The following is a 27,413-nucleotide window of genomic DNA, read 5'->3' on the forward strand; positions in this document are numbered from 1 at the left end:
ACGATATCCTGATAAGCGCCCATCACGTATCCTCTCACCGGAATGAGTCCACCATCCGATCTATCCGCGGAGAGGATAACGATCCTGGGGTGGCTTTATGAGGTCGGAAGTCAACGACACCTCCACTGTTGTTAGCTTTACTAATACAATGTTAGAGAGCCAGACGGAATTGCACTTCTCGAACACGTCCCACCTCTCGAGCTACTCCACTTCATGGATAATTTTATTCTCGCCGTGAGAAATTTCTCTTCTTCGCTGACCGCTCGCTTCGTGTATTAAACGCACCAGGCTCGCCATCTGGTTTGATTCGCGTTCTTAGACCAAGCAAAACGTCCCTATCGGATCGACATCAGCTCCGACTTAAGCTCCGGTGGTAAGTCACTAGCAATGCGAGTGATGTTCTCTACTCACAGGATGCAACTGAATCTCTTCCCAAGGGATAGCTCCTCAAGAATAGCAGAGGCTCCTCGATAAAGCACACCACCGTCCTAAGTCCTCCCGCTTTCGTGCCTCCACTCTGACCATATCAACGTAGCAACCACGAGACACCTTCCGCCTCCTCGATTCTCCGACCGCTCAGGACCGAACTTAATCTTCGATGAGAGAGACACTACCGAACTCACGCAGAGGCCTTCCTGTGACGACATCAGGAGGAAGGAGAGTCTACCACTATAAAGGTGCTCCTCCGTGCGCACCAGTGGTTCAGCCGTGGATACGGCCACTGATCCGACCCATGGGCTCGACTTCGTTGCCGTGAACCCGTATAGAAAAGTGGTTACGGGTTGGAGCTCAACAAGATCAATCTGCATCTCCTCGAACGCAGCTCTAAACAAAATATCGACCGAGCTCCCAGATCCACAAAGACCCGAGCCACTCTACCGTTAGCAATAATCGCCTGACATGAGAGCATCGCTAGCCTGACCCTTCAAGTCTCTGGCCCAAAGCAATGGACAGGTCGACGCCGTGGTCGCACCCCACAGCTCCCACATATAACGCCGACCACGTGACTTACGGGCTACCAGTCCCCAAGGCCTCCTAAAATCATGTCGATCTCTCGTAGCCTCCGGCCCGACATCTCTTGGTCTTCCATGGACCACTGTTAAGGACCGGCTAGGTCGGGCCGGGTCTCGACGAGCACGTCCCGTCGCCCGCTCTTCCTCCATCCTCAGATTGGGCGCGACCTTGGGAGGCAAGCCTCGCCTGCAGCCGCCTGAGTCACGGCGACTGGGCATTCGAGATCGGCCCTGGACCCGATGATATGCATGGTACTCCCTCGTCCAGTGTCAAGGCAGTGTGGCAAAGAATCATGAGCCGGTCTCGACTCGGCGGGCAGTGGTCAACGCTACCAAGAGGCCGAGCGGTGCTCTCCTCTCGGTCGGTTGCCAGAGCCACCGCCTTTTCGCCTTCCTCCCTGCCTGAGCTTCCTCCACTTCACGTAGCAAGAGGTTTTCCACCATATCATCAAAACTTCGAGCGGGTTTTCACGAGGTCCTCAAGAATTCTTCTAGCAATCCATGGGAAAAGGCGTCAAGATTTCCGAGGTGGCGGAGGGGACGCTATCACACCGATGATCACGAAGCCGCAGACTCGGTCGCCCCGCTTAAGAGCGAAAAAGGCAATGGTCGGTTTTGATACTTACGATCACGCGAAACGCGTAGAAGGCCGTTTAAATCCAAGAATTGATCACGGACTCGGGGCAATCCATCGAACCACTTCTGCACCGAACCGGACAGGTATGTAGGAATACTCGGCGTTTCGACAACATCGTATTGATACAACATACCGTTCAACTTTCGCAGACGCCTTCGGATCCTGCTTCCATCGTATTTCCAACGTCGGGCTCGATAACCCTCGTAGGTTTTCCTCAAGATCCGAGCCGAGAAGGGTACCCATCCGGATCTTGCGCATCTTGGCGAGATTATAGCTTTTCCTTCCCGAATCCCGGTGGATGTGAGAGCTTTCGCCACCGACGCTGCGCTCTTCTTTATTCGACTACGCCGAGATCCAGTGACGATAGTCGCGGCGAGGCTCTGAACGGCACGGGAGTTCTTCGGTTGCTTTCTTCGAGCCCTCGCCGGAGACTGAGCCGGTTCTTCGACGCCGCGCCAAAGCAGGTCGTGAACCGTCCCTTTGTTTTTGCGTGCCGCTCGCTGACCTCCTCAAGAGCTCGACCCCCCCACGGTAACGTTAATCCTCCCCTGCCGAACTTCACCGAGTCCTCCATCTTCGCCCGGATCAGCCGTTGTGTTTCCACAGACGGCGCCAAATCTGATCCGTAGGGCGTCGGATGGGTCGCGACGTCGCGGGTGATCCGCCACCGGCGGTGATGATGCCGCAGTCCCCGCACACTCAGACGATCTCCCCACCACGCAGACACCGGGGAAAAGTCGACGCTCGAGTCAGTTTTTTTCCTTCGCTTTGCGTTTTTCTGGAGAAAAAGAACCTGACTTGAGCGTCGGAGGGCCTGACCCGAGGACTTTTTCCCTGGGTTCTGGTCTCTAACGTGAGGGGGGGAGATTGTCTAAGAGTGTGCAGGGACCTGCAGCATCGTCAGCCGCCCGTGGGGGCCGGATCACCCGCGACTTTCCATCAACAACCAGGCCATCGCGACCAGCCTTCGTCCGACTCAGCTTCCGGACAGGATCAATATAGATATTTACTTAGACGGCTAATAAATGTCCAGTTAGGCGATGTGAAACTATGACAAATACAAACATCAAACGAGGAAAAGGCCAATGACGTAGTGGGATAGAGAAGATAAAAGAAGATAAAATTTATTTAAATATAGATGATGATATAATAGGGAATAGAACGCAATGACGTAGAAAGATTCATATAACCGACCCCACTTAGTGAGATAAGGCTTAGTTATTGTTGTTGTCAAGGTTTAAAATTTCGACCCATGACGAGGTTTCGGTCCTGGATCGGAATGATACAGTTTCGGTACCGTATCGTGCCGTGCTGATATAGCTTCGGTATTTTTTAAATATAAAATATATTAATTAAAACTAAAATATTTAACATAAATATTTAAAAAATAAATAATATAAAAAATAATCTTTAAAAAAAAGGAAAAGATATGAAAAATGACAAATAAATAAATAAAAATTTTATTATAATGTTTAAATTAAAATAAATGAAATATAAAATTAATTAGATAATTTTATTAGGTTTAATAAAGTCTCTTTAGATTATCTCCATCATAGTTAGGAGCTGATTAAAATAATTAACCTAAGTTTAATTAAAAAAATATATAAAATCCGACACCACTCGCAAGCCCGCAAGACTTTGGCGTTGTGGCGGGGTTGCGCGACCAGCCATGGCCGCGGGGATTGCGTGACTCCTTCGGCACAACCGCGTTGGCCGTGCGACCCCTTCGCTGTTGTTGCAGGGTCGATCGACCCTCTGCTATGACCACGGGATCGCGTAACACATCGCACCTGTCGCGGGGCTAGTGCCGGGGTCGTGCCGGTGTCAGTCATCGAGCGGAACGAGATGTTTTGTCCATTTTGAACGTCTCGGCATGACACTTTAAACCATGATTGTTATTGTATATTATTGATCATTCTTCACTTCAAAGTAGGTTTAAATAATTTAAAATATATGAAAATATTTTTAATTTTTTGTATGACATTACAAAGTTAAAATTGCTTGCTAAACATTTTTTAAAAGAAAATTGTTTGAATCTTGAAATTTTTTTAACACATGACATATGTTATCTGATATTAATAGTTTAAATTTATTTTTAGAATTACAAGTTTTAAAATAAATAATAATTCCAAAATTAAAAATAGCACTTGTGATATTAAACTTTATAAAAAAAATTATTTTTCCAATGCATGGATAGCATATAGAATACTTATTAGTATAGCTTTAGTAGAAATAAGTTTTTCAAAATCAAAATTAATAAAATCCTATTTACGTTCAACAATATATCAATAAAAGATTAAATAACTTAGCAATTTAATGATTGAAAAAGTGCGAAGCCTGGATAAAGAAGGATTGCATTAGGTTGTCAACAACATTAAACTATGACAAATGTTCAATGAATGGATCAATTAAACTATTATGTTAATGTTAAGTTATTCAAAGCATTTTGGGGTCCGACCATAACGTCTCAGTAAGGACCACTACATCTCCAAAACTCAGGTGAGTAATAAAAATGAAAGAGTTCGCATTATAGGTCCAACTGTGACGTATCGACAAGGACCGCTATATCTCCCTCACGCTATAGGTTGGATAAAAACAAACATCATAAGGAAATTAATAGTCTAAGATTTGGAACATGGAATATAGAAACCCTAATTGGTAAATGGAGATAGTAAATACGATGATTAGGAGAAGAATTAGTATTTTGTGTATACAAGAGACAAAATGGGTAGGCAAGAAGGCAAAGATGATAAAGAACACAGGTTTTAAGTTATGGTTCATTAAATAAGAAATGAAGTGAGCATTGTTGTAGTAGTTAGAAAGGAGAATAGAATTATAGCTCTCAAGATAGTAGTAACAAACGAAAGTATGAACATAATTAACATATATACACGTCAAGTAGAATTTAGATGAAGATATCAAATTAAGATTTTAGGATAACCTACATGAAGTATTATAAAATATTCAGTCAAATGAAATGATTTTAATAAGAGACGATCTAAATGGGTATGTCAGTGTGAAAAATGAAAAATATGATAAGGTGTATGGGAGTCATAGGTTTAGAATAAGAAATGAGGAAGGAAAAACTATATTAGATTTTGCAAAATTAAATGACCTTATACTAACTAATACGTTTTTTAAAGAAAAAAGAACACTGAGCCACGTTCAAAAATACAATAACAACAACCAAACTTTATCCCACTAAGTGGGGTCGGCTATATGGATCATTTTACGCCATTGAACTCTATCTCCTACTATATCATCATATATACTTAAATAAATTTTATCTTATTTTATTGTTGCTAACCAAGTCTTTTTTGATCTCCCTCTTCCTCGTTTAATATGTATATTTGTCATAGTTTCACATCGCCTAACTGAAATATTTATTGGTCATCTAAGTACATGTTTGTACCATGTTAGACGTGTCTCTCGAAGTTTTCTCTCAAAAGATGCATCTCCGACTTTCTCTCTAATACTCTCATTTCTTATTATGTTCATTCTCGTATGTTCACATATCTATCTTAGCATCCTCATCTCTGTAACTCTCATCTTTTGCTCATGTGCTCGAATCATAACCCAACATTCAACTCATATAACATAGCAGGTCTAACTGTGGTTTTGTAGAAATTCCCTTTAAGTTTTAGAGATACTTTAAAATCACATAAAACATCTAACGCTCTCCTCTATTTCAGCCATCCAGCTTATATTCTATATAAGACATCTCTCTCAATCCTTCCATTTTATAATAATAATCCTAAATATCTAAAACTCTAGATTCTGAGTAACTCATTATCTCCGATCTTAACAATTGTCTCATTATGTCTAATATTGCTAAACTTAAATTTCATATATTATGTCTTTATTCTACAAAGCCTAACCTTTCCCTTCTAGTGTGTCTCGCCAAGATTCTAGTTTATCATTTACTCCTTCACGTATTTCATCTACTAAAACCAGTATCATCTATAAACAACATACACCACGGTACTGTGTCTTAAATGTGTGCAGTGAGTTCGTTCATAATTAGGGTAAAAATATAGGGACTTATAGCTAATCCTTGATGTAACTCTATCTTTATTGGAAAAGCTTCAGTTACTCTACCTAAAATCTTTACTCTCATCGTTACATTCTCGTATATATCCTTAATTAGTTCAATATATATTACACTAACATCTCTCTTTTCTAGAATTCTTCATATAATTTCTCTTCGAACTCTATTATAAGTTTTTTCTAAATCAATGAATACCATGTGTAGATTTTGTATTTGCTCCCGATATTTTTCAATTAATTGTCTAAGATATATATCTTCTATTGTCAACCTTCCGGCTATGAACCCAAATTGATTTTCAGCCACCGTTATCTCCTTCTTTAATCTATTTTTATTATTTTTTCCCAAAGTTTCATGATATGACTCACTTGTTAAATACCCTTATAGTTTGCACAATTTTATATGTCTCCCTTGTTCTTAGATAAGGGAACTAGAGTATTTACCCTCCATTGATCAAACCTTTTTTTCATTTTTAATATCATGTTAAATAATTTTGTTAGTCATTCAATACATTGTTTCCCTAGATACTTCTATACCTCAATCGGAATATCATCTAGTCCAACGACTTTTCTATTGTGCATCCCATTTAAAACTTGTTCAACTTTTGAAATTTAAATTCTACGATAAAAATTTAAATTTCTATGCTCATTTGACCTACTTAAATTACCTAAGTTAGTCACATCAACCTTTATTAAAAAGTTAATAAAAATATCTCTTTCATCGCTCTTTTATTTCTCCATTGTTTACTAATATCATATTATATTCATATTTAATACATTTTATTTGAATAAGATCTCTTGTCTTCCTTTCTCTCACTTTAGCTATTCTATAAATGTCTCTTTCCCCTTCTTTTGTATCCAATTTTTGATATAATCGTTTAAAAGTTTTATTCTTTGCTTCATTCACTACTCTCTTAGCTTTTTTCGTGGCTATTGTACATTTTTTTAAGATTTTCTCGTTCTTACAAATATATAATTCCTTATAAGCTATTCATTTTCCTTCACTTTCTCTTATACTTTCTCATTCCACCACCAAGATTCCTTACTTAGTGGTCCATGTCCCTTTAACTCACCGAGTACACTCATAGCAACTATTTTCAACTTTGATACCATCTTATCCAATCTCATATTAGAATCACCGTATATTTCACCTAATGCTTGTACTCCTACCTTCTCTTTAAATATATTTTATTTTCTATCCTTTAACTTCCACTACTTAATTCTAGAAGTAGTATATATTTTCTTTCTATTGATACTATGTTTGACGCGTATATCCAACGCTACTAACCTATATTGAGTAATTAAGCTTTCTCCGGGATGACCTTGTAATCTTTACAAATCTTTCAGTCACGTTCAAAAATAGGAATAATAAATCACAAATTGACTTTCTTATAGTTAGAAAGAGGAATAGAAAATTTTGTAAAAATTGCAAGGTCATCAACAAAGCATAACTACCCAGTATAGATTAGTAGTATTAGATATACGCCTCAATTATAGTATAAATAGAAGGAAAATATATACAACTCCTAAAATTAAGTAGTGGAAGTTAAAGGATGGAAAGCAAAATATATTTAAGAAGGTAAAAGTACAAGCATTAGATGAAACATACGGTGCCTCTAATATGACATGAGATAAGATGGTATCAAAGTTGAAAATAGTAGCAAGAGTGTACTCGGTAAATAGGCATGCACCACCAAATAAAGAATCTTAATGGCAGAATAAGCAAGTACGAGAGAAAGTGAAGAAAAAACAAACAGCCTATAAGAAATTATATATTTATAAGAATGAGAAAAGTTTTTTAAAAAATAAACAATAGCCAAGAAAGAGACTAAGAAAGCAGTGAATGAAGCAAAAAATAAAATATTGAAATAATTATATCAAAAATTGAATACAAAAGAAGGGAAAAGAGACATTTACACAATAAAGAGAGGAAGACAGAAGATCTGATCCAAATAAGATATATTAAAGATGAATGCAATAAGATACTAGTATATGATAGAGAAATAAAATAGTAGTGGAAGATATATTTTTATCAACTTTTCAATAAAGGTTTAGATGACCAATTTAACTTAAGTAATTTAAGTAAGTCAAATGAGTATAGAAATTTAAATTTTTATCGTAAAATTCAAACTTCAAAAGTAAAACAAACTTTAAATGAGATACAAAATAAAAAAAATCATTAGATCAAATGATATTCCGATAAAGGTATGGAAGTGCTTAGAGAAATAAGGTATTTAATTGCTTACAAAATTATTTAACATGATATTAAAAACGAAAAAAAATGTTAGATCAATGGAGGATAAGTCTTCTAGTTCTCTTATATAAGAACGAGGGAGATGCACAAAAGTGTACAATCTATAAGGGCATTAAACTAATAAGTCATGCTATAAACTTTAGGAAAGAGTAATAGAAAAAAATTAAGGAAGAAAACCACGGTGATCGAAAATCAATTTAGGTTCATGTCTGGAAGATCGACAATAAAAGTTATATATCTTCCCAAGCAACTAATTGAAAACGTATCTGGAGCAAAAGCGAAATCTACACATAGTATTTATTACTTAGATAAAGCTTATAATAGTCTCAAGATAAATTATATGGAGAATTTTATAAAAGAGAGGTGTTAGCGTAATATATATTGAACTAATTAAGAATATGTATGAGTATGTAATGATCAAAGTGAAGATTTTAGACGGATTAACAGAAGCATTTCCAATAGAGATAGGGTTACATCAAGGATTAGCTCTAAGTCTCTATCTTTTTACACTAATAATGACGAACTCAGGACACATTCAAGACCCAGTACCGTGCATGTTGTTTTGTTTTGGTAGATGAAACACGTGAAGGAGTAAATGCTAAACTAAAATTTTAGTGAGAAATACTAAAAGTGAAAGGTTTTAAACTTAGTAGAGTCAAGATAAAATATATATATTTAAGTTTAGTAATATTAGATATAATTAGATAATTGTTAAGATAGAAGATGGCGAGTTGTCTGGAAATGAGAGCTTTAAATATTTAGGATCATTTTTACAAAATGGAGGGATTGGGAGATGTCTTATATATAATACAAGTAAAATGGTTGAAATGAAGATTAGCATCGGGTATTTTATGTGATCATAAAGCACCTCTAAAACTTAAAAGGAGAGCTTTACAAAATTGCGGTTAGACATGCTATGTTATATGACACTGACTGTTGGGCTATGACTCGAGCACATGAGCAAAAGATAAAAGTTACATAGATGACAATGTTAATATAAATGTGTAGACATACGAGGATAAACAAAAAATAAGAAATAAGAGCATTAGAGAAAAAACCGAAGTTACATTTATTGAGGAAAAAACTCCAAGAAACACATTTAAGAGGTACAGACATGTATTTAGACGGTCAATAAATGTACCAATTAGGTGATATAAAACTATGACAAATACACACTTTAAACAAGGAAGAAGAAGACAAAAAAAAGACTTGGTTAGTAACAATAAACAAGATAAAATTTATTTAAATATAAATGATGATATAATAGGGGATAGAGTGCACTGGTGTAGAAGAATTCATATAGTCGATCTCACCTAATGGGATAAAGCTGGGTTGTTATCGTCAATTGATAAAAAATTATTATCAAAACTTAAATATAAAAATTTAATTAGTAACTTTGCATCTTTAAAAACTAGAAAATTAAATTTTATTTAAAAATATATTTTTTTAAAATATATATATATTAATTTTTAAACAAAAATTATAAATCCACCAATGTTGACCCCAAGTCCGAATGAAAAAGGATGAGGGTGAATATTTAATTTTTTTTAAAAATATATATATTAAAAGGTCTAAAAAAAATTTTTGCCTATCACCTCACATCATTAAGACGACCTTGGTTTTAAGATATGACTTATTAGCTTAATGTCACTATAATTCATACAATTTTAGACAGGGATTAGAATACTTACCCTCGTTTTCAATATCAAGTTCAAAAACTTTGTAAGTCATTTAATACCCTACTTGCATAGACACTTTCATATCTCTATTGGAATATCATTTAGTCCAAACATTTTTATTTTGCATACCATTTAATGTTTATTCTACTTCTAAAATTTGAATTTTTCAATAAAAATTTAAATGTATATGCTCCTCTAAGCTAATTAAATTTATTAAGGTAAATTGGTCACCTAAATCTCCATTAATAAGTTCATAAAAATGTTTCTTTCATTGCTCCTTTATTTCCACATCTTCACTAATACCCTATTAGATTTATCTTTAATGCATCTTATCTAGGTTAGATCTCTTGTTTTCCTCTCTCATTTTAGTTATTTTATATATGTCATTTTCCCTTTCTTTTGTATCAAGTTGTTGATACATATGTTTGAAAGCTTTCATTGGTGGTGTTTGTCAGTCCTCTTGACTCACCAAGTATGCTCTGGGTTATTATTTTCAAATTTAATGTCATCTTTATCCCATATCGTATTAGAGTCGGCATGTATTTCTCCTAATACTTTATATTTCTATGCTCTAGAAAGGGAGATTAGCACAACGGTAAAATTATTATCACGTGACCTAGAGGTTATGGATTCAAGTCTCGGAAATAGCCTCTTGCAAAACAAGATAAGGCTACGTACAATCCCCGGAATTCCACATTGACAGGAGCTTCGTACACCATACGCCCTTTTTGTTTTTTACTTGTATTTCTACGCTCTCCTTCCAGATACTTTTGCTTCTCATATTTTAACTTCCATCACTCGATCCTAAGAGTCATGCACACTTTCCTTCTCCTAGTACTATTTTTTAGGGGCGTATCTAGCACCACTAACCTATGTGAGTTAGTTTTCTTCAATGATTGAGTCAAAAAATAAACATTTACAAGAATGGCCTATACATAAAACATAAAAGAAAAATATCAACTAATGTATCCATGTTTTAATCAAATCAAGGTTAAAGACAGAGCTTCCATCAATGCGGAACCCGGAAAAGAGTCTATTGTATTGTATGCAGACTTTACAAGAGGTTGTTTCCAAGACTTGAACTCATGACCTCTAGGTCACACAGCAATAAATTTACCCATGTTTTAATCAAATCAAGGTTAAAAAATTTATATCACATTGATGATCAGTCACAAAATTATAAATTTAATTTTCAAGCTTTTTGCAAAGGTGTGGAAACAGCTAAGTAAAATTCATAGCTTTTATTGGTGCATTTAACCCTTGGAGAGGATCCATCATGGTTTTGATGTTTTAGACAAAAACTTTAAGTTAGACACATTGTTGTATTTAATATTTATACGAAGTCATGTATGACTTAGTTTATACACATGATAACTTGGCATGACTAAGGTATTTAATAGTTCGATGGCTTGAGGTTTGTAAAGATTAAAGAAGGGTGACACAAGACATCCTAGTGATTGCAGGACGAGAAACATCAGGATGCAGCTGTGGCTGAGAGGTTGACTATGGAAGCAAAGCATAAAAGATTGCATAAGGACACAGCCATGGGCTTAGGTGCATGTAGGGGACGATTAACTCAGTGAGAGATGGATTTGTTGCAGAAATAGTTGTATGGTGAGTTGAGAATTGAGATCACATATACTCGGGAAAGGGAAAGGGAAAGGGAAAGGATAGTTCTCAACTTAAGTGTACTGAAACATTAGATTAGTCATAGTCGGCATACCAGTCAACTAGTGGATAGACTCAAATGATTCGGCCGAGGAATAGAAAGGCTCTGTTCGACACTAAGGATGAGTCCAATCAACTAATGTTGGTTACGTCGACTAGGCAATCAACTCGGCCTAGTTTGAAGAAGAAAACAAATACTTGACATAGTCACAGATCCCGAGTCTTATTAAATCTGATGTTATACTCATATTGTTAAAATAGCACTTTGAACTACCAGAGAATTAAACATACCAGAAGAAGAGCAAGGGAAAGATCATTTCCTACACTAAGGAAGTGTTGCAGTGCTCTATCAGCATGCTCCTGCAGAGGAATCAAGAAATTGAGCTCAAGATGCAACTGTTAACAGAAATTAGGAAGCAAGTAGCTTCACTCCAATAACTTATTTTAACTTGATTTAAATAAATGAAAGCATATCAGCAACTGACTACAATGTCTACTAAAGTTAATTACATAGTAGAAAATATGACCCTAAAGAAAACTTACAGTGATGTGTCTAAATACATGATGAACTGACATACCCCTTGCATGTATGTAGTTCCCTCCCTAGCAACATGTCCCAGTCAGTATTAACAGTTAAAAAAAGAGTGATAGAAGATGATTACTAGGCACATAAGCCACATGAATGTTCAATAGTTGAATACTTGAATTGAATAGGAGCACCAAGTCTTCTGATAATTATTCATGCACAAGCAAGGGAAGTAGGAGCATTTTTTTGGACCAAAAGAGTTACTTTGTATATAATGGAAACACCAGGGGAAGATTTGGTTTTTACCAGAATAACAAACTGCACCAGCAGAAGCTAAGGCTAGCAGAGTGTTTATTGTTCATCAGATTGGTGAATATGTACAGTGAGATATCAACTTGAACTGGAATTTAAGTATATTACCGCAAATAACAAAATCTGTTTCACTTGAGGAAGCCACAATTTAAAGGGCAGTTAAGTCAATGAGGCAAGAAAAAAGGAACAGAAAAGGGGAATTGAGGAAATTCAGAGAGAAGAGAGAAGTGAAAAGAATTCTGATTGAAAAACATTAAACAGCCTATGAATTGATACCTCAGCAGCAGCGAAAAATGCCACAGCATCAGGGTTTATGGATCCTGCTGGATGCAACGATACCACAGCTCTGAAGATAAAAGGAACCAGCAACTCAATAACAGCTGCTTGATCTGCTGCAGCAACATTCACTGCACCAGAGCTTAAATTGCTTGGGTGATTCACAATCTGATCCTTGAATGGATCCATTGTATTTTCACTTGACAATGAGGAAGCTCTCTTTGACCAATCTAGACGCTGATAGGTAAAGATTCTTACATTTGGAAACTCATGCTCCAAACTTCTGAGAACATCAGATAAAGACTTGTTCTCCCTGAATTCTTCTCTTTGATTCCTGACAGATCCTAGGGAGTTCCACCGTTTGTTGGCAATTCCAAGATCTCCATCTCCGGATAGTTCATCTTCTAGGTGAGGGAAAAATCGTCTTTTCTGGTCAGTGAACGCCTTGAGAGCTAATCTGGGAATATTAACAACCCATAAGGTTTTACTGACTTTTTGCTCATAATGTTGATATTTTCCTATTTTTATATCATAAAGATTATTCAAAGCAAAACCTAAAAACTCGTATCTTTGGAGCCACGAGTTAGGCCTTTATATAGGAAAGAAGATATATAACAAAAAGTCAAAAATACCCTTATAATATTTTATTCTAACACTCCCCCTCAAGCTGGAGAATATAGATCATATGCACCAAGCTTGTTACATATGTAGTCAATTCGGGGACCTCTAAGTGACTTAGTGAATATATCTGCTAGCTGATCATGTGAGTTGACAAAACTAGTAGATATTTCTCCATATATGACTTTCTCTCTGACGAAGTGACAGTCAACTTCAATATACTTTGTCCTCTCATAGAAGACTGGATTTGAGGCAATATGCATAGCGACCTGGTTGTCACATATGAGTGACATTTGTGTAACCTCTCTAAACCTTAGTTCCTGAAGCAACTGTTTTAACCATATAAGTTCTTGACTGGCTATAGTCATAGCTCAATATTCCGCTTCTAGATCTGCCACAACATTCGCTTTTTACAAGAAACAAGATTACCTCGACAAATATACAAAATCCGGTAGATCTTCTATCAAAGGAGATCCCGCCAACTGCATCGAATACCCTGATTTGAGTATGTCCTTTGTCTTCATATAAGACCCTTCCGTGCACCCCTCGATATATCAAATAATGCGAGTCACGAGATCCCAATGTTCTTTTCGCACGAAGAGTCGAGAAACCGACTTACTACACTTACTCCAAATGAGATATCCATTTAATGATGAAGGTAGTTTAGTTTCCTACTAATCGCCTGCACTGCTCAGATCCGAAAGAGCCCCACGATTGGGCAGGAGTTGACATTAGGATCCATGGGATTATCGATTGTCTTTGAGTTTAACATTCCTGTTTCTTCCAAAATATCCATTTCATACTCCTTCGGGATATAATGATCCCATCTTAGTATTCACTCTATCCCTAGGAAATATTTGAGTTCACGAGATCCTTTCATCGGAAATATTCAAAAGATGTTTTATTTGTGAAATCCCAAGATGATCATTAAATGACAATATCATCAACATAAACCACTACATAGACGAACGAGTGGCGATAAAGGCAGAATGATCACCCTGCCTCAGTCAGTCAAATCGCTGAATGAATTACGGTACTAAATCTACTAAACCATGCCCGGGTGACCGCTGAGACTATATAAAGATTTCCATGGCGACATACAAGTCCGTAAGACTTCTAGCAACAAAACACGGAGGTTACCCCGGAAGATTCCCCGCACGTCACCACGAAGAATGTATTTTGATGTCCATTGATGAATGGGTCGATGGCGTTAAGCAATGACAAGAGAAAAGGACGTAGACATCTGGCAACAGGAGAAAAGTGTCTCTAATAATCCAAATACCCGAGTATAACCTTTAGCAATAAAACGAGCCTTAAGCCGATCAACAGTGCCGTCTACACCAACTTTCACCGTAAACACCCATCGACAACCAACCACCGACTTCCCAGGAGGTAGAGGTTCATCAAAATCTCTTTTCATCACAGTATAGCTCATCCTGAATGAAGAGTTGGAAGAGAAGACGACAAGGAAGATCAATAATAATAGATGGAGAAAGACGATGATAGCTCAAAGAAACATAGTGAGGAGAAGGATTACGAGTGGGCGAGCGCATACCCTTGTCAAGTGCACAACATCGTAGTCGAGATGGGACCGAAGAAATGGCGAAGGACTTGGCTCCAAAGATACGCCCACCGAAGTCGATATTGCCGCAAGCGCCGATAAACCCGCAAAGGAGGAGATGAAAGCCGAGGTGATAGAGGTCCGAGGACAAAAGATAGTTGATGCAGTGAGAGGGAGAAACCCGGCCCGGGCGGAAGGCCCAAAAAGAAACCAGTCAAAGAAGTCGACATCGTGAGAGATAGAAGAGCAAACTAAGAGTAGGGAATAACACTTGTACACTTCCTAGACGTGGATATCCAAGGAAGACACACTGAGGCGAGAGAGTTTACGGATCAAGAGCATGAGTAAAACATATAGAACCAAAGACCCGAGGTGGGAAAGGATGAAGAGACTGATGTGGATAAAGTACCTGATGAGGTATTTTACCCTGGAGAGTGGATGAAGGCATGCGATTGATGAGATAACACGCAATAAGTACGACATCACCCCAAAACTGATGAGGGACATGAGAATGGAGAAGTAGAGTCCGAGTGGTCTCAAGGAAATGACACAATCAAGAGATCGAGTAAGTTGACTTATCGATAATAAATTAAAGGGAGCTCCGGGAACATAAAGAACATTATGAATGGAAAGAGATGAAGAAGGATGAATAATGTCAATACCCTGGGATTGAGTTTGGGAACCATTGGTCATGGTGACCATTGGTAAAGTAGTGAGAGAAGAAAAAGGATTTATTACAGGATATGATCGGTGGCCCTGCATAAGAATCCAAGGACCAAGAACGAGATATGCCAGAGAGAAGCTCAACACGATGGTGGCAAGAAGTTGAACTGAATGGTTCCCGACGATCCTCAAACCATTTCAGAAAGTCAAGATAGGAAGGTGAGTCGAATCGGTGCGAATCGGTGTTAGCTGAAGTGGAGCCAAGAAGCGATGTAACTCTAAACGATCCGAGAGAAGGAGGACCGTAGACTCCAAAGACTTATCAATCGTGCAGTTCCTGGCCGATGACAATGATTACACCAAGGACGCCCTTGCCACCTTGAGGTGGAGGTCCTTCGTGTGAGACTAAAGTCGACTTGTCGACGTGAACGAAAGAAGGTATCCAAGACTCCGACACGGAGTCGCCGTATTGTCTCCATGGTAGCTTCCGGGCAACCCAGATCCGATCACGGATATGAGAATACATGCACCATATAAAGCCGAGACATAAAAATTTCTTCCGATTTTCAAGCTCTTCAAATCACGCAGTGGAGCAGCTCATCAAGTCACAAAAAGACTATAGACGAACCCATAAGTTGACATCAACCTTAATCTGCGAGTGAGGATGGTCGAGATCTTCAAACTCGATAGAGTCGTAGAGATGTTTGTAAAGATGGATGGACTGGTGGCTCGGATAATACAACAACTCGAAAGGCCAACCTTCTTCCACGGAGGATGATAAGTGACTGAACATCTTCTTTGAGTGAGATGTCTCATACCGCCCAACAAGCCAAAGCTCAATGTGAGATGCCTAGAGATATAATTTTACCATCCAATTCGAGAGAGGTGCGAATATACGGTGGAAATGAGGTATGTCTCCAGCGCCAAGGCCGCATGTAACTCGTGAACCGGATCGCATAGATAATCGAGCTTGCTTCATGGAAGAGATTGCTTTCCAGGTCGCTTGTTGTCAGCCTGCTTGGTGACAAAGCGAGAAGGTGGTGTAGGCGAATGAAAACAACGATAGAAGCTACGGCAAGCAGGCTTGCTCATGATTGGCGGCGACGTGACCAAGGATTAGAGCAGAGGAAGAAACCCCCCCCCCCCCCTCACGCTGGAGAAGCCGACAGCCCGTCACCGCTGGAGAACTTGCGGAAGAGAAAGGCCGACGAGGCGCGAGCTCGACGAGGGACGTGACGGCACCGAGCGGGAGCGTCCGTGTCCCGGGATAGGAAGCGGCCGCCGAAGAGCTCTGGCTGCGTAATGACGCCGACGATCGAGAAGCTGCCAGGAGTTGCGGGAGACACTCGCGAGGCAAGATGGGGGCGCGGCAGAGAAAGACGGCGCGGCAGAAAGACGGCGCGGGGGAAGAGGAAAGAAATTAGGGTTTTAACCTCGCTCTGATACCATGTTCAAAGCAAAACCTAAAATCTCGTATCTTGGGAGCCACGAGTTAGGCCTTTATATAGGAAAGAAGATATATAACAAAAAGTCAAAAATACCCTTATAAATATTTTATTCTAACAAAGATAATTGACAATCAAAAAAAGGCATTTTACTCCTACTACAAACCTTCTAGAACCCTTGCAACATCCACAACAAATTACACCAACATGGCCTTGCAGTCTGGATGAAACAGTTATTCCATTAACAGAAACAAGATGGAATCTTCAGAAACTAAAGTGACTTTCATCCAACTTGTATTCCTTTCAGCAGGGTTTATGTGGATCGATAACTAAGATCAACAAGTCTGCAGGAATGTCTAGAGATAAATTTGCTCATCCATACCTCTATCTTTCTTTTATGGTTTTGCCTAGTCCAAAGATCAAAGTGACTTCGAGGGAAGGAGGATTCCCTGTACAATGCCCCTACTTTTCTAGTAGAATAAGGATTGTAAATTGATGGCTAATTTTGAAACCAGTAGCATATTAGTCAGAAGAAATGTTTCGTTATACTTACTCCATCTTAAGAGTTTGATATGAAAAAGTTCACGCATATAAAAATAATCGTTTTAGAAATTGCATAAAGCTGCTACTTGCCAGTCCCAACCATTCAACCTTATTCTACTAGAAAAGCTGCTGCATGCCAGTCTCATCTTTACTTTCCCTTCATTTTTTTTTCTTTTCCTGTTTGCTTCTCTTTTTCACTGGCTTATTTATTTACTCCCCTCCTGTTTACCTCTGCCCTCTATCCCTCTCATCACTCTCTCCTCTTCCTCTCCTTTGTTCACAATTCTGTACCATTCCAACTGCCGACAAGTAACAGCCTTAGAACAATAAAGCATATCCTTATTACCATTCACAATATCAATCTCCAAAGCTCATCACCATTCAAAACATAGCCAAAGAACCACAGTAGAGAAATTTAATGAAGTTGAGATAAACAGCAAATGGATGCATTCTGTTCAAATTTATGATTTTATTTTCAAATGATATAGTGTTATACTAAATAAAAAAGGTGAACACTGATTTAAGTTTTAGCTATATGCAGATCAGAAATTTGGAAGAAATGATTTGGGGATGGAAAATGAAATCACAAAAAAAATTAGCAAATACCATTTCCAACACTGCACTACTAAAATACTGGAAGTATGAAGAAGTAATTGTGGGTGAATACAAGGTAGAACAATAAATTATAATAAACTATTTGACATCTTCACCATGAATTCATAATAAGCTGCTAGAATTTCAAACCAGCAAGCACATGTTCAAATCTATAATGTGTTCTATATTGTATAACTGATGCAAGAGGATCCGAAGATTTTTTTTCCTTTTTTGTTAAAATTTCTATTTTTCTATTAGGGTTATTTTCGTCTTAGGGTTTTGAATCTATTTAAATAATTATTTCGGTCGTACCGTTTATTTCCCTTTTCCTATTTCCTAATATTCTTCCGAATCAATAGGTTTTAGAAGATTGTTTTCGGCGTTCGTATTCAAGCCAATGGAATCAATATAGCCATCAGCTCACACTGTGTCACTAACTATGACACCAACGGTTGAAATATCGGAAAGGTAACATTGCCTAGAGACAAATACATATAGAAACCGTGTCACCGGTGTATATTGACAATGACAGAGAAGATGACCAACAATTTTAATGACATGCTATTTTGTTGGCTATTATATTAGTAGCTAAGAAACCACAAAAGTAAGATGAGTAGTTAAAATGACAGATCCTACATTTTAAAGGGAAAATGGCAGTGGTCTTTGCATTTGAAAGAGTAAATATTAACTTGCATAAAATCAGACTAAGAGTTTGAAAGGCAACCTAGATGAAGAGCCAAAATAAAAGTTAAAATTACTGTCTACAAACTCATGATTATGAAGGAAAGACCGTATCATGATCATGTATTATAAAAATTAATTAAATCCAACCTAGTCCTGTCAACAGCTGATGCGCCAGCTTGACCTGCAAGTTGTCGTTTCCAAGCATATGCAACAACAGCACCATCTGGACAAATAAGGGGCATGTGCAACCCCCAAGAATTACTTCGTAGCTTGGTAGCACCACTCAAACTCCAGATGTTTCCAGTTGGCTTCCTAAGAGAAGAGAGAAAATAATAACAGTCATAGGCTATGGGCTATTTTCTTGAAGTATGCAGCTAAATGAAATACTTCTTTGACAATGTCATTGTAATAGGCAAATAAAACAGAAAAAACAGAGTAAGATTGATAGAAAAATATTATGCAAGTTCAGTTGATTAAATACTTTCATATGGTAGAAGTTTTGTGTATGAGAATTTCTCTAGCTTTTATGGTCACTAAATAACTCACTCCACAGAGCTAAATGGAAATCAAATTTAAGTATATAAGTACTTGTCAATATCTATTTTAAATCTTTTTTTCACAAGAATCCTATACCTTTGAAAGAAAGTATTACCAAAATCAAAATAAAACTGCACAAATGTTTCAATCATAAGCCAAAATCTGGATTGAGGCTATGTTACTTTGAGAAAAAAGAAAAGGTGGAGAGAAGGAAAAAAATGGAAGGAATGCTTGTCTTCCTTTTCCTCAAATTTGATTCGTTTAAATCCGGAGAAAATTATCATCACCTCATCTACGTACGCTTGCCTTTGACACTGCTTCTACACTACAAAACTGTCTAATGTCACCACTTCTCTGCCTTGAGAAGAAGATGAGGTTATAATAAGATTTTTGTTTTTCCCTTGTTTTCATCCCTTTGAGGAAACATGGCTAGAGTAATTTAACTTTTTTTATACTTCCCTTCATTTTCTATTTCTACGTTTTTCTATCTCTCTTGTTCTCTCTCTCAAGAAAACACACACTTGGAGACATTATTGTTTTCTTCTTTTGCCATTCACCCAGCAATACTGTTATACTACTACTATAGAGTGTTGATGTAAACATCTTATAATCCAATAAACCTAGACCATCTGTGATCTAGAAAATCAAGTAAATTACACCTCTATAAAATATTTTGCAGTGCTATAAATGGCAGTAGGCGTAGCGAGACCGTCAGGGACCGCCTACAGCCTCGCCCGCATAGGCGGTGCCTAGGCGATTGAATATTTTTTATACATAATATTATAAATAATATTTATTTTTAATAAAATATATAAATTACAAATTAAAAAATTAATCTAAATATTTAAAAATAAAAAATAAAATATATATTTTTAATATATAAAAAGGATAGTCCGGTGAACGAAGCTCCGACCATGCGGGGTCCCGGAGAAGGATCCATCGTACATAGTCTTAACTTACTTTTTGCAAGAGGCTGTTTCTAGGATTCGAACCCGTGACCTTTTGTTCACAAAACAACAATTTTACCGTTGCGCCAAGGCTCCCCTTTTGGTCATAAAATATATATATATATTTTTAATATATATATTAAATCCGCCTATGACGAATCAGTCACAAGCTCAGATAAAGGAGGAGAGTTGCGTTAGATTGTCAGCCAGCGTTAAACTATGGCAAATGTCCAATGAATTGATCCATTAAATTATTGAGTTAATGCTAAGTTGTTGCCTGGAAGGAACGCATTGTAGGATATGACTGTAACTGTTGGATCGTGAAACGTCGATAGAAGGGGGGTGAATATCGATTCGAAAAGACAGCGTTAAAAAGAGTTAAGCGCAGCGGAATAAAAAAAACTTAGACAAATGAACACGGTGTTTTTTACTTCGTTCGGAGCCTGTGACGACTCCTACTCGAAGGTCCGTACTCCGTGAGTACTTTCGTTGGGCAATCACTAGCAGTTCGAAAATTATTACAATTTAAAGTACAGGAATGCTAATGAAAATAAAGCAAATACCGACAAGAATTAAAGAAAAGGAAAGGAGCGTATTCTCGGATCTTTGTTAGCGTCGCAGGAGCGCAGAGCAGTAAAGCAAGCATGGAAAACTTTCTTTTCGTTGTTGTTCTGAAGCTCCCCTCTAACCCTCCTTTTATATGAGGTTCGGGACGCCCCGGATCCCTTCCGGGCGCCCTGGTGGGACGTGGCAGGTCCAACCAGCAAGCTCCACGTGGCGCCCGGATCCCTTCCGAGCGCCTGGACCTCCAGGCGCCCGGACCTCCTATTTCCAGGAACTCCTTCTCCTGCAAAATAGAGTTAGTCCGAGGCAAATATATATCCTGTAAAATAGATTGTTAGCACAATTAAAGTTCAACAAAGTAATAGCAAAGAGTATGACTTAGATTCCGTCTTTCTGAGACCGGAATCTAGTCACGATCTCGACTTAGATATCCGAAATGGATCTAAGCCGGATCGACGCCTAATGTTCCCTTCCCGGGAACGCATCCTCGCAGTCACTCCCGCCTGTCATAGGCCCAGCTCCCCTCGCTTCTTCCTCTCGGCCGCCGCCGCCGCCAGCCCCGGGTCACACCGCCGGATCGCCATCGCCGTCGACCTGAGCGATGAGAGTGCTTACGCCGTCAAGTGGGCCGTCCAGAACTACCTCCGCCCGGGCGACGCCGTCATTCATCAAAACCTAGGTTAAATCGTTAGTGCTAACTGCACCAACAATCTCCCCCTTTTTGATGGAATGACAACCTGGTTAAGTTAGTGAAAACCTATACAAGAAACAACATGCATTTATGTGGTTTTTAAGTTAGTTTGTATTTTCAGTTTGGTTTAGCTAACTTAACCACCTAACCCTCCCCCTTTGTCATTCATCAAAAGAACTAATGTTAAGTAATCATAGATACAGACAAGGTAAAAAAAATGTCAAGTTAATCTAGGGGAGTTTACAAGATAGTTTTACCTTTACTTCTTAAAAAACTAAGTCTTGAAAAATAACTGATTTATAACTTAGTAACTTTGAAAAATAGCTAATTTTTCAAGTATAGGTTTTAAGGTCAAAGTTAAAAATTCAAGTTTTCAAACATAAATTTTCAAGATCAAAATTCCAAAAAAAATCGATTTTTCAAAACTGATTGAAATTTATTTTTCAACACTAAGTTTGTAAAATTTTTAAAATTAAGGAAAATGATTTTTAGAAGCGGCTTAGTTTGTAAACTTAAGAAAAAAAATCTAATTTCCATAATTTTTCAGTAACAAAACTACTTTTTTTTTAAAACTAATTTTTGTAAAAAAATCAAATTGTCAAAATTAAGTGAAATCAAATTTTAAAAAAAATTCAATTTTCAAAACTAAGTTAGATATAATTTTCAAAATCAATTTTCAACAAAAAGTAAAACCCAAAACAACTTAGTTTTATAAGAGTTAGTTTTCAAAAATAGGTTTAAGAAATTTTTAAGAAAACATTTTTCAAACACTAACATAAAATGTTGAAAGTATTTGCTAAAAATATTCAAAGTAGAATAATTTTTAAACCAAAAGAGTTTTCAAAATAATTTTGTAAAATTCTTTTTCAGAATCAAATTTTCAAAATTCAAAAAATTTGCACATTTTTAACCAAGGTGAGTTTAAACTTTGATTTTCAAAAATAAGTTTAAAATTCAATTTGAAAAACTGAAGTAGTTTTATTTCTCCCCCTGAACCTGACATTAAATCAAATGTCTAACCAGTTTGTTACTGACTGACTTATCAGAAGATAGTTGCTTTCACTTGGTTAGTCAAGTTAAGTTCAACCTTAACTTGATTAATGTATATTTTGTATTTAACACCCAGACTTATATCGATGCACTGAAATAAGCATCTTAAGTCTTAGGCAAGTGGCCTATACATCTCACCCCTTTCTATGTTCGTCAAAAACAAGCAAGGTAAGCCTAGGGTTTTGGTGAGATGCTCAAAACTAGTCCTATGGGTACATGCTTTCTAAGGATTTTGAACTAGTCTAAGGCTAAAAATATATTTAAAAATCTAAAAATAGGAAAGTTTTGAAAATGAAATATGTTTTAACCTATAATTTGAGAATAATCATTTTTGAAAATATTTTTGAAATTTGAAACTCCTAATCTATTAGGCACATTCCTAGTTTTCTACGCAAATTGCTAAATTCACTTTCAGGGAGTGGTTTAGTGAATATGCGGCTAAGTTTGACTTGGACTCAACGTATTTCGAGCTCAACGTCACCCTTAAGAATACGATCCACAATCTGATGGTGCCCGATTTCAATGTGTTCGTTCTTGAATGATCGGATTTTTGTTAAATTTATCGAGCTAATATCATCAATTAAAACTTTTACATTTGTGATTTTAAGTTGAAATTTTAAGGTGTGCATCATCCATAATAATTGGGCTACACATTCTCCTATGGCTATGATTCGACTCAACAGATATAGTGCAACACAATGTTGCTTTCTTAAACCAAATAAGTGATGGGCCTAGTAATCGCATCCACTACTTGCTGCCATTAATTCAGATCCAAGATAATCGAATCGTAATATCCTATTAATTAAAGTCACTAGTCCCGGATACCAAATTCTACGTTTGTTGCCCTTAAGATATCTAAAATCCTTTCGACTTGAGTCAAATGGGATTCTTTAACACGTGTTTAGTATCTTACACATACTAACCCAAATAAGATATCGTGACTGCGGTTAAGTAAAATGATCACTACTGTTACATAATACTTTAGATCACTTTGGTTTTCCATTTGGATCATTGTCTAAGATTGTGTTTACTGCCATGGGTATTTTTATTTCTTTTGTATTTTCCATTCCGAATTTTTTAAGTAATTCTTTAGTGTATTTATGTTGATAAATGTAATTTCCTTCATTTGTTTGTTTAATTTGTAATCCTAGAAAATATGTCAATTTTCCTACTAAACTCATTTCAAATTCTTGTTCCATTAGGTTGATAAGTTCTTCTAAAAAGTCTGAGTTAGTTGAACCAAATATTATATCATCTACATATATTTGTGCTATAAATATGTCGTTATTTAGTAATTTAACAAACAAGGTTGGGTCAATTTGACCTTGGTTGAATCCTTTGGATGTTAAGTAAGATGTTAGCCTTTCATACCATGCCCTGGGTGCTTGTTTAAGTCCATATAATGCTTTTTTTAACTTAAAGACATAATCAGGATGTTCTAAATTTTCAAATCCAGGAGGCTGACCTACATAAACTTCTTCTTTTATCAGTCCATTAAGAAAAGCTGACTTAACATCCATTTGATATAGTTTGAATCCCTTATGGGCTGCATAACTTAGTAACATTCTAATGGATTCTAATCTGGCTAATGGGGCATAGGTTTCATCGTAGTCAAGTCCTTCAACTTGACTGAACCCTTTGGCAACTAGCCTAGCCTTATTCCTAGTAATTTCCCCAGTTTCACTTAATTTGTTTCTAAATACCCATTTTGTTTCTATTATTTTCTTATTTTTAGGTGGTGGTACTAGATCCCAAACTTCATTACGCTCAAATTGAGCTAGTTCCTCTTGCATAGCAATGATCCAATCTGGATCAAGTAGGGATTTTTGAAATCGGAAATTTGACTTAGGTTCCTAAAGGATGATCTGGTTTGAACCCTTAGGTCTGGGTCACCAATTATTTGATCAGTTGGATGGTTAGGGTTGATTCTTATAGTTCTAGGGGGTTGATTTGCTTGAGTGTGTTCATCTTCTTCATGATCTAGGGATTGATTGGTTTCTTCAGAATTATTATTTTCAATAGGTTGAAGTTGAGTTTGTCCTTGGGTTTCTTCAAATTTTACATTTGTGGTTTCCTCGATTTTTAACGTAATTTTATTATATATTCTGTAACCCCTACTGTTTAGAGAATATCCTACAAAAATTCCATTTTCTACTTTAGAGGTAAATTTTCCTAAGTATTCTCTAGTATTTAAGATGTAGGCTGGACACCCAAATACTTTAAAATATTTTATGTTGGGTTGTTTGTTATAAAATATTTCAAAGAAAGTTTTATTATGTCTTTTATTTAATGTTGTTCTATTTTGCACATAGCAGGCTGTACTAACAGCTTCTGCCCAAAAATATTTAGGTAAGTTATATTCATTTAACATAGTTCTAGAGGCTTCTAGTAAAGTTCTATTTTTTCTTTCTACAATTCCATTTTGTTGGGGGGTTTTAGGACACGAAAATTCGTGATGGTAGTCATTCTCAAGACAAAACTTGTTAAAATTATGATTTTTAAATTCTCCCTCGTTGTCACTCCTAATTCTTTTAATTTTAATATCTTTTTCGTTTTCAATTTGTTTGCAAAAGTTTGTAAAGATTTCAAAAGTTTCGTCTTTATGTTTTAAGAATTTAACCCAAGTAAACCTATAATAGTCATCTATTATTACTAACCAGTATAAGTTTCCATTTATGGATTTGATTCCATGGGAGTCAAAAAGGTCTAAATGTAGAAGTTTTAATATCGAGTTGGTTTGTGGCTGATTGGTTGGTTTGTGAGTGGATTTTGTTTGTTTACCTTGTTGACAAACATTACATATGGTTGAATCTAGGTTAGGGAATTTCGGTAAGTCTCTCACTAATCCATTTAATTTGCTTATATTTCTAAAGTTGGTGTGAGACATTCTCCTATGCCATAACCAAGTTTTTTCTTTTTGTGTTAAATAACACTTAATTGAAGAGGTGGTTAAGTTGATAGCATAGATGTTGTCTTTTCTAAAACCTTTTAGGCTTATAGTAGGATTATCTAGATGTTTGATTAAACACTCTGTGGATAGAAATTTAACCTTATACCTAGTATCACACAATTGACTTATACTCAGGAGATTATATTTAAAATTCTCGACAAGTAGAACATTTGTAATTATGAAATCTATTTTTAATTCAATATTACCTATTCCGATTACCTTGAGTTTGTCGTTGTTTCCAAAGGCAACTGTTCCTAAGCTTTTGTAATTGAGTTGAGTGAACTTGGTGTGATCTCCAGTCATGTGTTTGGAGCAACCACTGTCCAAAATCCACTTGGTTTCCTACAATGAGTAGGAATTAAGGTTAGTCTTTTATTTTTAAGTTAATTTAAAGTTAATTTAAAATAATTTTTAACGTTAATTCAATTTTAAAGTAATTTTTAAAGTTAAGATAATTTTTAAAGTTAATTTTAAAATAGTCTTTAAAGTTAATTTTTAAGGTTAATTTAATTTAAATTTTAATTAATCGTAGTTCATTTTAGTTATTTAATTTGAAGTTTAATTTAATTAATTTAATTCAAAATTTAATTTAATTAATTTAATTCAAAATTTAATTTAATTAATTTAATTCGAAATTTAATTTAATTAATTTTAATTCGAAATTTAATTTAATTAATTAAATTCGAAATTTAATTTTGATCCTTAGTCATCTCACCCGATCTAAGTTTTCAATCAGAGAATCCTATTGATCCTGTCCGAATGCTGAATCAACGGACGCTGGGCACGTGACGCTCTCCTAGTCGATGACGTGGCCCTCCGGCTAGTCGTACGAAACTCCGGCGAACCTGCACAGAAGTCGGGCCGGGAAGGGGTTCCCGGCGGCGACCCTCGGACGCTCAAGTCAGGCAAGCAAGTGGTGAAAAAAGTGGCTCCAAGGTTGTATATCGCGTACCTCCGGCGAAGTATGAGGCTCTTTATATAGAGCGGTGAAAGAGCTCCTACACGTTCTTCGAGGCGCATATGTGTCCGCAACCCATACCTCGGTATGTGTCTGTCAGAAAGCTTACCTGACGCCATACTGCTACAGTCCAGACATGTCCTCGATGGGACAGCGGAACCCCCTGTCATAAGATTTGAAGTATGGCCTACATGGGGAGCATACCCGTTGTCAGGAAGAGATGTACCTTGTCCTTTTCTCCTTTGCTCCCGATCTAGCGTCCGGCCGGCCAGCCTCCGCGACATCCGGCCCGACATATATGGTGGTTTACTTGGGGAGATTCTCAATCACGTGCTTTGTGAGGACTATTAGCAGCATGCTACTTTATGGCTTCGGCCGAGCGTGCCGTCCGCTCGGCCCTACGATCTTGCTCAATGAGCGCCGGAACCCCGACTTCCATAGGGGTGCCTTTTGCCACGTTCGGTCGGTTGGCCTGACCCTTCTCCGGTCGGCTGAGCTTCATACTGCCCGACTTTTGACTTCCACGTGGCGTTAATTCCTCTTACGAGGGTCCCCTGTCCTTATCGCCGGATCACTTGCCTCCCCTTTAAGTCTAGTCGAAGGAGGCGATTAGTCCGACCGATGGATCGTGAGTCGCCGAGCGGCGTCTCCGTGTTAGTATCCTCCGATCGGCCTATCGCAGAAATGGCCTCGAGTGAATCAACAGTGGCCTTCATCGGATCTCCTCGTAATCTGCGCCAATCTTCGACATTAAGGATGCGTCATTAAATGCTTCGAATGGTCGAATGCCACGTGGCGCAATGCCATCATCGTACGGCGGCGGTGGCATGGTGCTTTGATGTGATCGAAGCGATTCGAAATGGACGGCCCGATGCACGCTTTGATTCCCGTGACCTGGATCCGACGGTGGAGGTCGCCCGGCCTCCACCCTATAAATTCTTCGTTTCTTCTCTCTCTTATCTGCCTTTGCGATTTCGACCCTTGCCCCCCAGCGTTTTAGAGCTCCGACGGTTGCGTTCTCCTGCTTCCAGCGATCTCCGGTGTCTCCCTTCGATCTTCCTTCTTTTTCGTAAGGTTCTCCTCCTGCCTTTCTTGTTTCCGGTGCTTTCTTTACATTTCTTTCTCCCGTTTTTGCTCCCGGATACTGTTCCGGCGATCTCTTCTTGTTTCTGTCTGTCCTCTTTCCTGGCCTCCTTCGC

The 27,413-nt window shown here is 37.5% G+C and overlaps 1 protein-coding gene across 5 annotated transcripts in view; it reads right to left on the minus strand.

Annotated features, from left to right (window-relative positions):
• LOC122029745 (mediator of RNA polymerase II transcription subunit 27-like) overlaps positions 1 to 27,413 on the minus strand; it is a 68,666-nt gene that overhangs the window by 19,135 nt on the left and 22,118 nt on the right. For 3 of the 5 annotated variants that reach the window (XR_006125172.1, XR_006125173.1, XM_042588860.1), the window contains exons 2-5: positions 18,665 to 18,829; positions 12,410 to 12,866; positions 11,839 to 11,898; positions 11,587 to 11,655 (exon numbers count right to left, since the gene is read on the minus strand). Coding sequence is in view for 3 of the 5 variants with exons in the window: in XM_042588860.1 (XP_042444794.1) it covers positions 11,587 to 11,655; positions 11,839 to 11,898; positions 12,410 to 12,866; positions 18,665 to 18,759 (681 nt within the window). In the remaining 2 variants the exon portion in view is untranslated. The remainder of the gene's footprint in view (positions 1 to 11,586; positions 11,656 to 11,838; positions 11,899 to 12,409; positions 12,867 to 18,664; positions 18,830 to 27,413) is intronic. The other 2 variants (XM_042588862.1, XM_042588863.1) reach the window with 2 other exon arrangements.

This window comes from Zingiber officinale, chromosome 10B, assembly GCF_018446385.1.
Source record: "Zingiber officinale cultivar Zhangliang chromosome 10B, Zo_v1.1, whole genome shotgun sequence".
NCBI classification, from domain to species: Eukaryota; Viridiplantae; Streptophyta; class Magnoliopsida; order Zingiberales; family Zingiberaceae; genus Zingiber; species Zingiber officinale.